The sequence below is a fragment of the Elaeis guineensis genome, chromosome 12 (assembly GCF_000442705.2).
Source record: "Elaeis guineensis isolate ETL-2024a chromosome 12, EG11, whole genome shotgun sequence".
NCBI classification, from domain to species: domain Eukaryota; kingdom Viridiplantae; phylum Streptophyta; class Magnoliopsida; order Arecales; family Arecaceae; genus Elaeis; species Elaeis guineensis.
The window spans coordinates 12,669,202-12,681,633 of NC_026004.2; the positions used below are offsets into that span (position 1 = coordinate 12,669,202).

The 12,432-nt window shown below is 35.9% G+C and overlaps 1 protein-coding gene across 1 annotated transcript; it reads left to right on the forward strand.

Moving 5' to 3' along the window:
* The first annotated feature begins 5,909 nt into the window (after positions 1–5,909).
* Positions 5,910–11,693, forward strand: LOC105055147 (uncharacterized). The gene is made up of 5 exons (XM_010936884.4): positions 5,910–6,183; positions 9,469–9,720; positions 9,821–9,964; positions 10,051–10,800; positions 11,162–11,693. Exons 1-5 carry the CDS (start codon positions 6,067–6,069, stop codon positions 11,468–11,470), a joined length of 1,572 nt encoding a protein of 523 aa, XP_010935186.1. The 5' UTR covers positions 5,910–6,066; the 3' UTR covers positions 11,471–11,693.
* The last annotated feature ends 739 nt before the right edge of the window (positions 11,694–12,432 follow it).

Genomic DNA, 12,432 nt, shown 5'->3' on the forward strand with positions numbered 1-12,432 from the left:
TTCGATGTTGCCAATATCTAGATGCACTCCTCTGAACTCTGCCCGACAGTGAAGTATAAGGCTATCCGCATCCTCCGCATTGGGGTCCCATTTGACGGACTCGTCGGCAAGGAGAATCCATAGGGTGACAGCATCGATCTTTCGGATGGTGGTTCACCAGGGATTCGTCCGCCCCAATCCGCTCTGACTGATCGAAGCCTCCCAACCAATTGGGACTCATGAGAATGAAAAATTAGAAGAAAAATGGAGAAATTAAGAGAAAAAATGAGGTGACTCGAGAGGGGTTCGAAGAAAAAATAATAATAATACACCATGGAAACAAAAAAAATAAATATCATAGAGGCTTCCAAACTTGACACATGGCCTGTTGAAAGATTATTCTATAATTTTACGTGTCAATACAGAAGGTTACCCTCAATATCCATTTATCATTTTATTATTATTTTATAGATAGATATAGATAGATAGATAATAATTTAAAATATTTTTTTATTTTTTATCATATTATTTATATTTATATTTTTTATTTTAAAAAATATAAAAAATAAAATTTGATATGTGGCATTGTAGAAGATTATTTTATAATCTTACGTGTCAATATGGACTGCCACCTCTAATACCCATACATGACTTTACTATTATTATATAGAAATATTTTTATTTTTTTAATTATAATATTTATATTTATATTTTTTATTTAAAAAATATAAAAAATAAAAAAAATTTGACATGTGGCATTGTGGAAGATTATTCTATAATCTTATGTGTCAATATGGAATGCCATCCCTAATACCCATGTATTACTTTACTATTATTATATAGATAGATTTAAAATATTTTTTATTTTTTTATCATACTATTTATATTTATATTTTTTATTTAAAATATAAAAAATTTTAAAAAATAAAAACTTGATACGTGGCATTGCGGGAGATTATCCTATAATCTTATGTGTCAATACGGAATGTCGCCCCTAATATCCGTATGTCGCTTTATTATTATTATATATATATAGATAGATTTAAAATATTTTTTATTTTTTTATCATACTATTTATATTTTTTTTTCTTATTTAAAAAAATAAAAAATAAAAATTTTTATTTTTATTTTTTATTTAAAAATATAAAAATAAAAAAAATAAAATTTGACATATTGTATTACGGGAGATTATCCTATAATCTTACGTGTCAATACGGAATGTCACCCATAATATCTATGTATCGCTTTATTATTATTATATAGATTTATATTTATATTTTTTATTTAAAAATATAAAAAATAAAAAATAAATAAAATTTGATATGTGGCATTGCGGAAGATTATCCTATAATCTTAGTGTCAATAAGAATGCCACTCCTAATATTTATATATCGATTTACTATTATTATATAGATTATACTAACATAGTGGTCGGGCGATGCTCGGGCCTATTAATTTTGCACGATGCGTGGGATCTGAAATTTTTTTCTATTGCTTTATGATTCGTGTAAAGAGATCGAGGCTTTAAAAATATATTTTTTTTATTTTACTCTTTGCGGCCTCACTTGCACAGCACGTGTGATCTGAATTTTTTTTCTATTACTTTGTAATTCGTGCAAAAAAATCAAAGCTTTAAAATTATTTTTTTCTTTTACTTTATGATTCGTGCGTGAAAAAGCAACAGAACTGTGCGATGAAAAATCAACGCTCTGCCTCCACCACACCTGCATCTGCGACCGTACCTGCTCTACATCCACTCTGACATTGCTAGCATGCGGATGCACTCCTCCGAACCTAGCTAGATCGTCAAGTGTAGGGCTGTCTGGCCATCCACATCCTCCGCGTTGAGGTCCCATTCGATGGACTTGTCGATAAGGAGGATCCATAGGATGGCAGTGTCGATCTTCTGAGGGGCAGTCCATCAGGGTTCGTCTGCCCCATATAAAATATTTTTTTCTTTTTTCTTTTACTCCTTACTGCCTCATATGCACAGCACGTGTGATTTGAAAACTTTTTTTCTGTTGCTTTGTGATTCGTGTGAAGAGGTCGGAGCTTCAAAAATATTTTTTTTTACTTTATAATTCGTGCATGAAAATCAACGAAATTATGCAATGAAAAATCAACGCTCTACCTCCATCACACCCATGCCTGCGGTCGTACCCTCTTCACCTGCTCCACATCCGTTCCGACACCACGAGCATCTAGATGCAGTCCTCCGAACCCAACCTGATCGTAAAGTGTAGGGCCGTCTAGCCATCTACATCCTCCACATCAGGGTCCCATTTGACGAACTCATCAGCAAGGAGAGGCCATAGGATGGCGGCATCGATCTTCTGGGTGACGATCCACCAGGGGTCCATCCACCCCATATTCACTTCGATCGCTCGAAGCCTCCCAATAGATTGAGACTCGTGAAAACGAGAACATAAAGGAAAAATGGAGAAATTAAAAAAAAAAGAATGAGATGACTCGAGAGGGGTTTGAAGAAAGAAAAGAGAAAAAAATACATTGCGGGAGCAAAAAAAAAAATCATAAAGGCTTCTAAACTTGACACATGGCGTGTTAGAAGATTATTCTAAAATCTTACGTGTCCACGTGAAATATCACCTCCAATATCCGTTTATTGTTTTACTATTATTATATATATTATATAGATAGATATAGATAGATGATAGTAATTTGAAATATTCTTTATTTTTTATTATACTATTTATATTTTTTATTTTTTATTTAAAAAAATAAAAAAATAAAAAAATAAAATTTGATATATGGTGTTGCGGGAGATTATCCTATAATCTTATGCATTAATATAAAATATTATTTTTAATATTTATATATTATTTTATTATTATTATATAGATACTCATGTATAAAGAAAAGATGTCAGAGAGACGAATGAAGCATATAAGCCAACTGAGACAATTTTGAGCCTCTTCATCAACCAACATCATGAGACCAATTGATGCAAAATCAAATAACCTATCAGTACCACCATTTAGATGACTATATAGTTAGACTATGATATTGTCATAATGATTCGAGGCATGGATAATATTGTGGTTTGTCTCTGATAGGATATTCAGTCAAGAGTTGAACCACTATACTTGAGCATCGAACAACGGAAAGCCAGAAAAAGATGCCCACTGGCTGGAGAAAGGACACAATCGAGAGAGCCAAAGACAAGAGTGAGGGCTCATGATCTGTTGAACTGAAAATTAGACAAAGATCGGATCAATGAAAATCGAATGGAAAGATCGATCGGCGACGATTGGAAGTGGCAGCTGGACCTGCAAGGTAAGTCCTCACTGGAGGTTGCTCCAATGAGGATCTTCCGACGCTCAAGTTAGTTTCTAACTCAACAAATAGGAGAGCAAAAGAAGCAGAATTTTGGCTCTGTATTTTTGTACATACTTGTCAGAGGTCCTTTCTTATCTCTATTTATAAAGGGAGCAAGGTCAATGATGGAAGGATGGGAGGTCATTCCAATCATGTCCCATGGTCTGGAGCCGCAACGGACATCTTTAAATGATCCTGACGGCGGATGTGCCTTTTGTTCAGTGCGCAGGTGGCCATGGCGGCGGATCTTACCGTGCGTGTGGCGAAATTAATAACTATGTAGTTTTCCATCATGGCACACAGTCTGCCGCCCAAGGTATGGTTCCTAAGTGATGTGACTTTACGTGACCTGACAGGGTAGCGTGATGACCATGCTTGATATTCAGCTGCTCGACTGACGCTCGTCGAATGGTGCCACCCGTCATCGATTCCGATAATCGATAGGGCACCGAGTAAGTAGTCGATCATTTGTCGAATATTACACCTCATCGTAGGCAGCACGTCGAATCGGGTTGGCTTAGTACTGACTCGATTAAGTATGTTGCCCTTAGTCAGTCAAGTATCGTCGATCTCAATCGGTAGAGAGCTGATTGGGGTAAAACATGTTGATCCAAGTCGAGTTGGGCCACAACAATCTGATTGGTGCAACGTACTTGGTCGGTCGGGAGGTGAGAAAGAAGGTTAGCCAGTTAGGCGACGAAGATCTATCCCAACAAATAACTTTTATGACTTCTATTAATTTTTTTATTATTAATAAAAATATATATGTAAAATTTTAGATTTCAGTTTCCTCGGGATTTGACTAAGTAACAGGCAATGCAGGATGAGCATAACTTGTCAAAATCAAATTTTCATCCATGTAAGATTGTATCCCAACAACTAGGTTGATTCTTCCTCTTAGCTTCTACTGTAATCATAGAGCATAAGGAGTTCTAAGGAGTTAAATTTTGATAAAGCAAAATTCTAACTTAATAATAAAATATGGATATCCTTTTTAAAAATATGTTGTGATATATTTAATATGATAAATTTTTTCAATAAAACTTAAAAAAATTTGAAAAGAATTTCAAAAAATAGAGTATTTTCTGTGAATTATAAAAATTATTATGTTTAAAGATATCTAATGGACTCAAATAGAGCATGGATGGAATGTCAATTCAGCAATCTATAATTTAAAAGTCAAACTTTCTACTCAAAAAAATTATTTATCCATCTAATTTGCAACAACATCCTCCGTGTCCTGTGAATAAAATTAAATCAAGAAGCTTTGATGGGTGGGATAATGATGCTATTTATTCTAAACCAATTAATCGGTGATGGACACCACCATTGAATGGTTCAATAAATTCTTGCATATAATTCCTAGTATTTCCTAGCATTATGCTTTCATCTTTGCCATTGTGCATAGATAATATTTATGAAATATGTTTTATAGATTTTTTACATGCTTAGACTTATGTGTGGGTGAACCATCAATCAAAATAAACTTGCACAACATGTTCTTTGATCAATGCTTTGTAATTCATGGAGTAAAACAAGAAACAAGATTAAGGAATCTAACAACAAAGCTAATTAAAGATTTCATTATTTATGATTTTCAAATTTTTAATAGGTATATTAGGTTCAGGTTGGATTGGATAGTAGATGAGAATATTCAAATCAGATCGATATAACAAACAGATCATATCATATTAGGTTAGAACACAATAAACTTAAACATAATTTGAACCGTTGAACAGGTCCAAATTTAGAACTTGATCCACTCCCATGGATCCATAAATAGGGTTTGGATCAAACCTAGGTGGATCAGGTCAGGACATAGATTAATTTGACCCATTTGCAATTTTATCCATATTCGATTCACAAATAATTTAAACCAATATATTTTAGCAATTTTATTTCAATAAGTAAAATGTTCATTGTCAATCAGTCTCAAATAGTATTAACTTTTAACTTAGTTAAAACTAAATAAGTGCAAAGAAAATGCTTTTCAGTTTTTTTTCAAAATCCTAAAAATGCCCCTTATTATCGGGAATTTATCAAATAGTGAAAATATTTATTTAGTTCAATAAACTTAAATATATAGAGATAAAATTAAATTTTATTTAGGTTTATTTATTTTTGTTTGGGAGTCAAAGAGAACCTCAAAAATAGAGGTTTATCACGTTAGTCTGCTTAGCGGTTAGGTTCAGGCTCAATTGGTTAGGAAATAAAATAAGTATAAGACTCGAGAAAGAGACCATATATCATTTACGACTCTTCATCGCTCTCTTTTTTTATTTCTTTCTTTCTTTTTACTTTTTTAACAAAGTTACTGTGGACCAAACTTTATTTAAAAAATCATAGCTTGACAAGTTGGAAATAATTCCTGACACAACTATTCCTAATTCCAGTCGTATTAGATATCCTTATTCCAATGGACACAGATATTCATATTCCAGTATACTACTCCTTATTTAACACATCTTATGGTTCCCCTTTCTGCGTAGCCGTTGGATGTAAATCCAGTGGAAGCAAAGCTGGCAACCCATAAAAAAGTCTCGTATTAAAGGCGGCACCTGTATCCCCGTGTTCTCCACTTTGCAAAGGCCTGTCAGGAAGAAAGGCTCGTAGGAGACATCCAGAGAGTCCTTCGTCGAGAATAAAACCAGTGTGTCCCGGCACCTTTTTGGCGCTAGGTTTCCGACGGTGAGACTCAATAAGCCTTCTCTCTCGGGCATTTGGTCGAGCACTGGTGCGGGAAAAGAGGAGATGGGGGGCGTCGGCAAGAGGAAGAGGAGTTTTCGGCATGGGATATTGGATTTACGGCAGCGGGAGGTCGGGGACCTCGCCCCAAGAACCTTCGCCCATCGCCTTGGGGCCTCCGAGGTCGGTTCCCAACTTTATCCCCATCTTTTGTATTCGTTTTCGTATTTCTTTGATACTGGGGTGATTGTTTTGGGCGTTTAGGTAGGCTTAGTCTCAACGAGGGATCCTGTACAAGAATTTCCGTGTTAATTTTGTTGTAATTAGGATTCTGCTATGAATTAGGTGGTCAAAAAGAATCAGCTTTATAATGGGAGAGGGTGAGGGGAAGTACGTAACAGAAAGACTATCAACTAGAATTTGATATTCGGATTCAGGTAGTAACTATTTGGTTTCTACAATCTGATCCAAAAACAAACTAAGATGACTGCGATCCAAACATAAATAGGGCAAGGAAACATATATACATAATTCTAAGCGTGTATCATTTTCTATTATTTGGTGATTTTGGTGTTTTTGAGCTGTAACGCTAAAAGTGCCAAAGAATCATAAGATCACTAAAAACTAAAAAAATGTGTAACATTGAATTCTTTGGTTACAGTTTAATTCTTGAAACACCTTCTAGTGCAAATGTCTAGACTAAAATTTACAAACTATCATTTTAAGCACCAAGTACCAACACATGCAGTGGTACTAAGTATGAAAAAAATTATATTTCGATACATCATCTTAATGCTTATGTGATTTAACCTAAGTAGCAGCAAAACTTCAACCTTAAATCTTCTGAATCATGCTATTTGTCATCCATAAGTTAATTTCTCATCTTTTGACTTAAAAGTTGAAAACATGGCCCAATGTTGTCACTGTTTAGGCATATTTACTCAGAAAATAGGGAAAAACAAGCCTAGAATGACATTAAGGGGGTGTTTGGTTCGTAATCGGAATCGAAATTGGAATGGATTAGAATTGGAACCGGAATGATCAAATCCCTTGAAGCATTTGGTTCGTAACCAGAATCGGAATGAAAATTTGAATCCTTAGAAGAGAGTAGGGATTGAGTTTTAGGTAAATTGGGCCATTTCTATTCTGTCCTAGAATCGAAATTGGAATCAGAATGGGATTCCTCTCAATCAAATGATTAGAATGGGAGCCATCCATTCCTATTCTGATTCCGGACCCCAACTCTCCCCAACCAAACACCTCCAAGTACTATAATATTTGGAGAATTGGGCCTTGAGTGACACTAAATATTGATATAGCAAATAGTAAATATAACATTCATAGCCATTTGGTCCACTAAAATTGGAGCAAAACCAGTCAATCTTGGTTGAAGTTAAGTCAAATTTGACTTTAGGGGTCAATTTCAGCTTTGGTTATGATGTAAACAAATTTGTTCAGCGAAAACTTCAACCTAGCTATTACCACCACCTTGACTCAAAGATCCTAAGTAATTGAACCCACTGTAACTTAACACAAACCCATAACCACAACCAAAGACCAAACATGAAAAAAACCTTCCAATCAATCTAAAGCTTAAACCATCACCCAGATCCGACCCAATTAACCTTTCTAGTGTTCAACCGTCAGCTTTAAACTTGAAGGGCATCGGTACCTCACTTGTCAAGTTCATTTAAGGGGAACTAAACAAGTCAAAACACATTCATGATGTGATTGCACAAGGTACTTTAGAAACATACAGTCAGCTCAACTAAAATAGCTAATGAGGCAGTCCTGTATTGAGCAAAGCTGCAAGCCACCAGGTAAATGACCTATAGAAGATTTCCAAACTCAAGTCAAAATCTTAACTATTCTTCCATCTCCAAACTTAAAACTTTATTCACTTCCCTCCAGTTCCATGCCTGAGCTTTTCACATTTTTTCACCTTCAAAGTTAAAATTTCCATCCCCTTTCCTTGCTTCCATAACCCAAAGCTTTCATTCTCGCCTAAAGCTCAATCTAGTCTCCATAACTAGCTCCTTTTGAAACTCACACCATTATCCACCAACATTTAAGTTCTTCCAAGTTTTAAATCTATACCCCTAAACCATGAATCTAGAGCTTTCTCAGTGCCCTGGACAAACATCTTGTGACGTCAGCTGCTATGAAACCTAAATCCATTAATTTCAAGTAGATTATATGGAGATGGAATCATGGAAGGACTGAAAAACATGTATGTGTCAGCTCAGCTCCAACCCCTGCCTCCACAGTGCTTCCTTCCTATCTTAGTGCATTATTGCTTTTGGAGCTGCATTTCACCCCTCGGTCCCCCAGCTAAGGGGGAATGATGCTTTAAATTGTGATCATGTTTGATGCAGTGGTTAGGAGATATTAAACTTGCTAGCTGGCAAGGGTTTGAAAGGACGCATTGGAGATTAAGAACTTCTTTGCCTTGACAATTTATGTGTGTTGTGGATGGAATCTTGTAATGTTTGGACATTAACATATTAAATTTTCACCAATCATATAAGTAAAAAAAAATTGATGAATATTGAATATCTCTTATGTAGTCTGCTTTGATAGGATAAGACAATGTTTTAGATAGCCATGTTTCCCCCCCATAGGTCAATTGTAGAACTAATCAAATCCTTGGAAAGATTGACCAGCGCAATGGGGTGACAAACTCTCATACATTTGTGCCATCTTTTTTTTATGCATCCATTGTTATCACTGCTTTCTATGAATTAGATTGAGGTTATAGTGAAAAAGGGATTATCCTCTCATATGCCTAGCTTTTGTGAATGTATTTTATAAAAGATGACAAACCTTCTCCAGCAACCATCTTGTAGTCCTTTCAGACATACTCTGGAAGAAATGTTTGAGAAGGCATTCAATGGTTCCTCAAATGAATTAGTTCTTCAATTGATGTGATGAGTACAAAATTTTCTGCTACTTTTCTAACCCTTGAAAGTCATTTCTTCTTGGATTTTTCTTTGGAAGTCTGGCAAACAGTTGCAGCAGAAAAAGGATATTTTGTTTAAGGACTAGTCTATCTCCAATGGCCAGTTGGCATGTCTAGAAAGCACCAAGATGCATTAACAAATAAGATCTACAAGTTGGACGGATCTCTTAGTCCTAATGCTGCATACTATTTTGCACAAGCAAGTTTCATTTTTGCTTTTGCTCATAACTCCACTTATGATCCCTATTTTTACTTCACATTCCAAATAATGTAGCTATGAATTAGATAAGCAGTTACCAACAGAAAGGTGAAAGAATTCAAAAGTCATTAAATGCTTGAGTTGTATTACCATATATATGCTCCCATAAAAGTATTTTTGCTGAAATTTCACTTTGTTTGAACTTTAAACTGCTTGATTTGCTGCATTGCAGCACTATGATCACTGTGCCCATTGTTTCATAGAAAGGCATTGTGCAGCCAACTTGATTTAGCCTATTTTTCCTGAGCAGGATCTTATTCTGCGTTTGCAAATCCTCAGAAGGCTGGACAAGCATAGGGGTTGTGTCAATACTGTAAGCTTTAATGCAGATGGGAACATTCTGGTGTCAGGATCTGATGATAGAATGATAATCCTGTGGGATTGGGAAGCTGGGCTGGCTAGATCATCATTCCACTCAGGCCACACAGACAATGTTTTCCAAGCACGCTTCATGCCATATACTGATGATCGAACAATTGTGACATGTGCTGCAGATGGGGAGGTAAATATTCTCTGTCACTTCCTCTCATGTGCTGCCTCCTCTTTAATATTTTGTTTTATTTTATTTGATAAGAGACACCTTTATTTTCATTATGCCCCAGGTAAGGCATTCCCAGTTAGGGGAAGGTGGACGGGTAGCCACAATGATGCTAGCGCAACATGAGGGCCGGGTTCACAAGATGGCTATTGAGCCTGGAAGTCCTCACATATTTTATAGCTGTGGCGAAGATGGCCTGGTTCAGCATGTGAGTTTTTGATTCATCTATTCTGGTTGCAATTTTACATCTTTCTGCTGCTTGATGTTATTCTGACAGTGTCCCTTATCTTGCAGTTTGATCTGAGAACAAATTGTGCGACAAGGCTCTTTGTCTGCAGATCTTTTCAAGATGGATCAGCTTATATGCCAATTGTTCCGCTGCATGCCATTGCAATAAATCCAAGAAACCCCAATCTCTTTGCGATTGCAGGAAGTGATGAATATGCTCAAATTTATGATATCCGCAAGTACAAATGGGATGGATCAACCAATTGTGGCCATCCCACTGATTGCTTCTGCCCTTCACATCTAATTGGTGATGATGTTGGATTTGGAATCACAGGTTTGGCTTTCTCAGACTCTAGTGAGCTTCTTGTCTCATACAATGATGAGCACATCTATCTCTTCTCAAGGGATCAAGGACTAGGCCCCAATCCAACTCCTGCATCACCTGTTTCAGCGATGGATAGAGATTCCCCTGATGGGTCTAATCTAGTTCCATCATCTCCATCTGCTACTGATCCAAATTCCAGGTCTGAACCTCAGGTCTATAAGGGACATTTAAACAGAGATACGATCAAGGGCGTGAGCTTCTTTGGTCCCAATTGTGAGTATGTTGTTAGTGGATCAGATTGTGGTCACATATTTATTTGGAGGAAGAAAGATGGGGAGCTGTTACGTGTGATGGAAGGAGACAAAGATGTTGTAAACTGTATTGAACCACATCCTTATACCACCATGATTGCTAGTAGTGGCATTGAGGATGACATCAAGATTTGGACTCCCAGTGCAATGGAACCTGCTCCTCCAGTAAATTTGGAGAAGGTACATACACAATTTTGCCTTCTGCTCCTTGTTCTATATTCCTAGTAGCACTGGCTTGATGTTTCTAGGATAGATGTTCAGTTGATGCAATTTCATGTTTTAGTGACAAAGGGATCAAACTAACATAAATCCACTATAATATTATGATAGGGTTACCTTCTAACACTAAGTTCTTTTGTCATAGGTTTTTATCATCTTAGAATTTAACTTGTTTACTTTTTATGCTTCCTTTAATACTAACATAAGTTAGACTTCCACCGAATTTTATTTTTTGAGGAAAACTTGCACCAAATTTTGTTTCTGAGATTTATATGAAAACAAGTTTTGATTGTAATTCTGCTGTTATATGTTCTGTGGGAAGGTTCTGATGGCTAATTGCTTTGCAATCAATGACTCTGATTTCGACTATGATGAGGATGGTGACGATGATGATGAAAATGATGATATCGATTTTGATGATGAGGATGATGATGATAGTGACATGGATGGTTGTGATGATGAGGATGAGGATGATGCCACTAATGATGATGATATTTATTGTGATGATGATGATGTGGACGACGAAGATGATGGCTGTGATGTCAGTGTTGATGATACGACATCTTTCATCAACAGTTCCAGCAAAAGAAAAGATCAGCGCTTTCGCGATATTTGTCCCCCCAAGATTTGATACCACAGATTTTGGCTGTGCAACGGCAACAATCCAGTTCAGTTCAGAGTTGGCGGGATCTTATAATGAATTATATGGGCAGTGATGATTCCTCAAAGCACTCAGAAGATACCTATCCTGGGTGATTGTATGGTCAGCTAAATTGTGGTGCTTCTAGCGAGAACTTCACAAAACAAATATGTACATCCCTTTTGAATAAACTATGCTAGTTTGGTGTTTCTGATGACCAAGGGTACTTGATTTTTCCCACTCTAAATTATGTTAGAGCCAATTGTATGTTGTTTATGATGAACTCTTCTACTTCTAGATGCTGCTACTTTTTTTTTTCACATTGATAGGAATGTCAATTCTATACGGTAAAACTTTTTCTTATATAAGAGAAAGTAGTAATCTTTAATGATGGAGATATTGGTTGTGCCCCTTTTTGTTGGCCTGGTATTTATGGGATAAGACTTTGCTGTGAAGGTCTAAAAGTTAATGGGACAAAAGATGCTAATACAAAGATGAGTCATTTATTGGGGAGTCATTTTTTGCACTAGTATTAAAATCAAGAGAGACAATTTGAAATTTTTTTTTATTGATTGATTAATGTTTCAGCTTTACGGAGCTTATATACAGGTTGTTGTAACAAGCTTCATAACAATATAACAAATTGAAACTAATTTTAACTAACTAAGCCACTAACTACTTGCCATGTGTACTGATTGTTATATCTGCTAATCATAATTTTAACTGTTCAGCTAACTAACTACTTCTCAACACACTTTCTCAAACTGGAGGTGAAAACAAGTTTTGAACTCCCAGCATGCCTAACAATCGTAAATGTTGAGCTTTGTCGAGAGACTTAGTAAGTAGATCAGCTAACTGATCTTGTGATTACACAAACTCAGTAAATATCACTCCTTGCAATTTATCCCTGACTAAGTGGCAATTAAGTTCTATGTGTTTAGTACGTTCGTGAA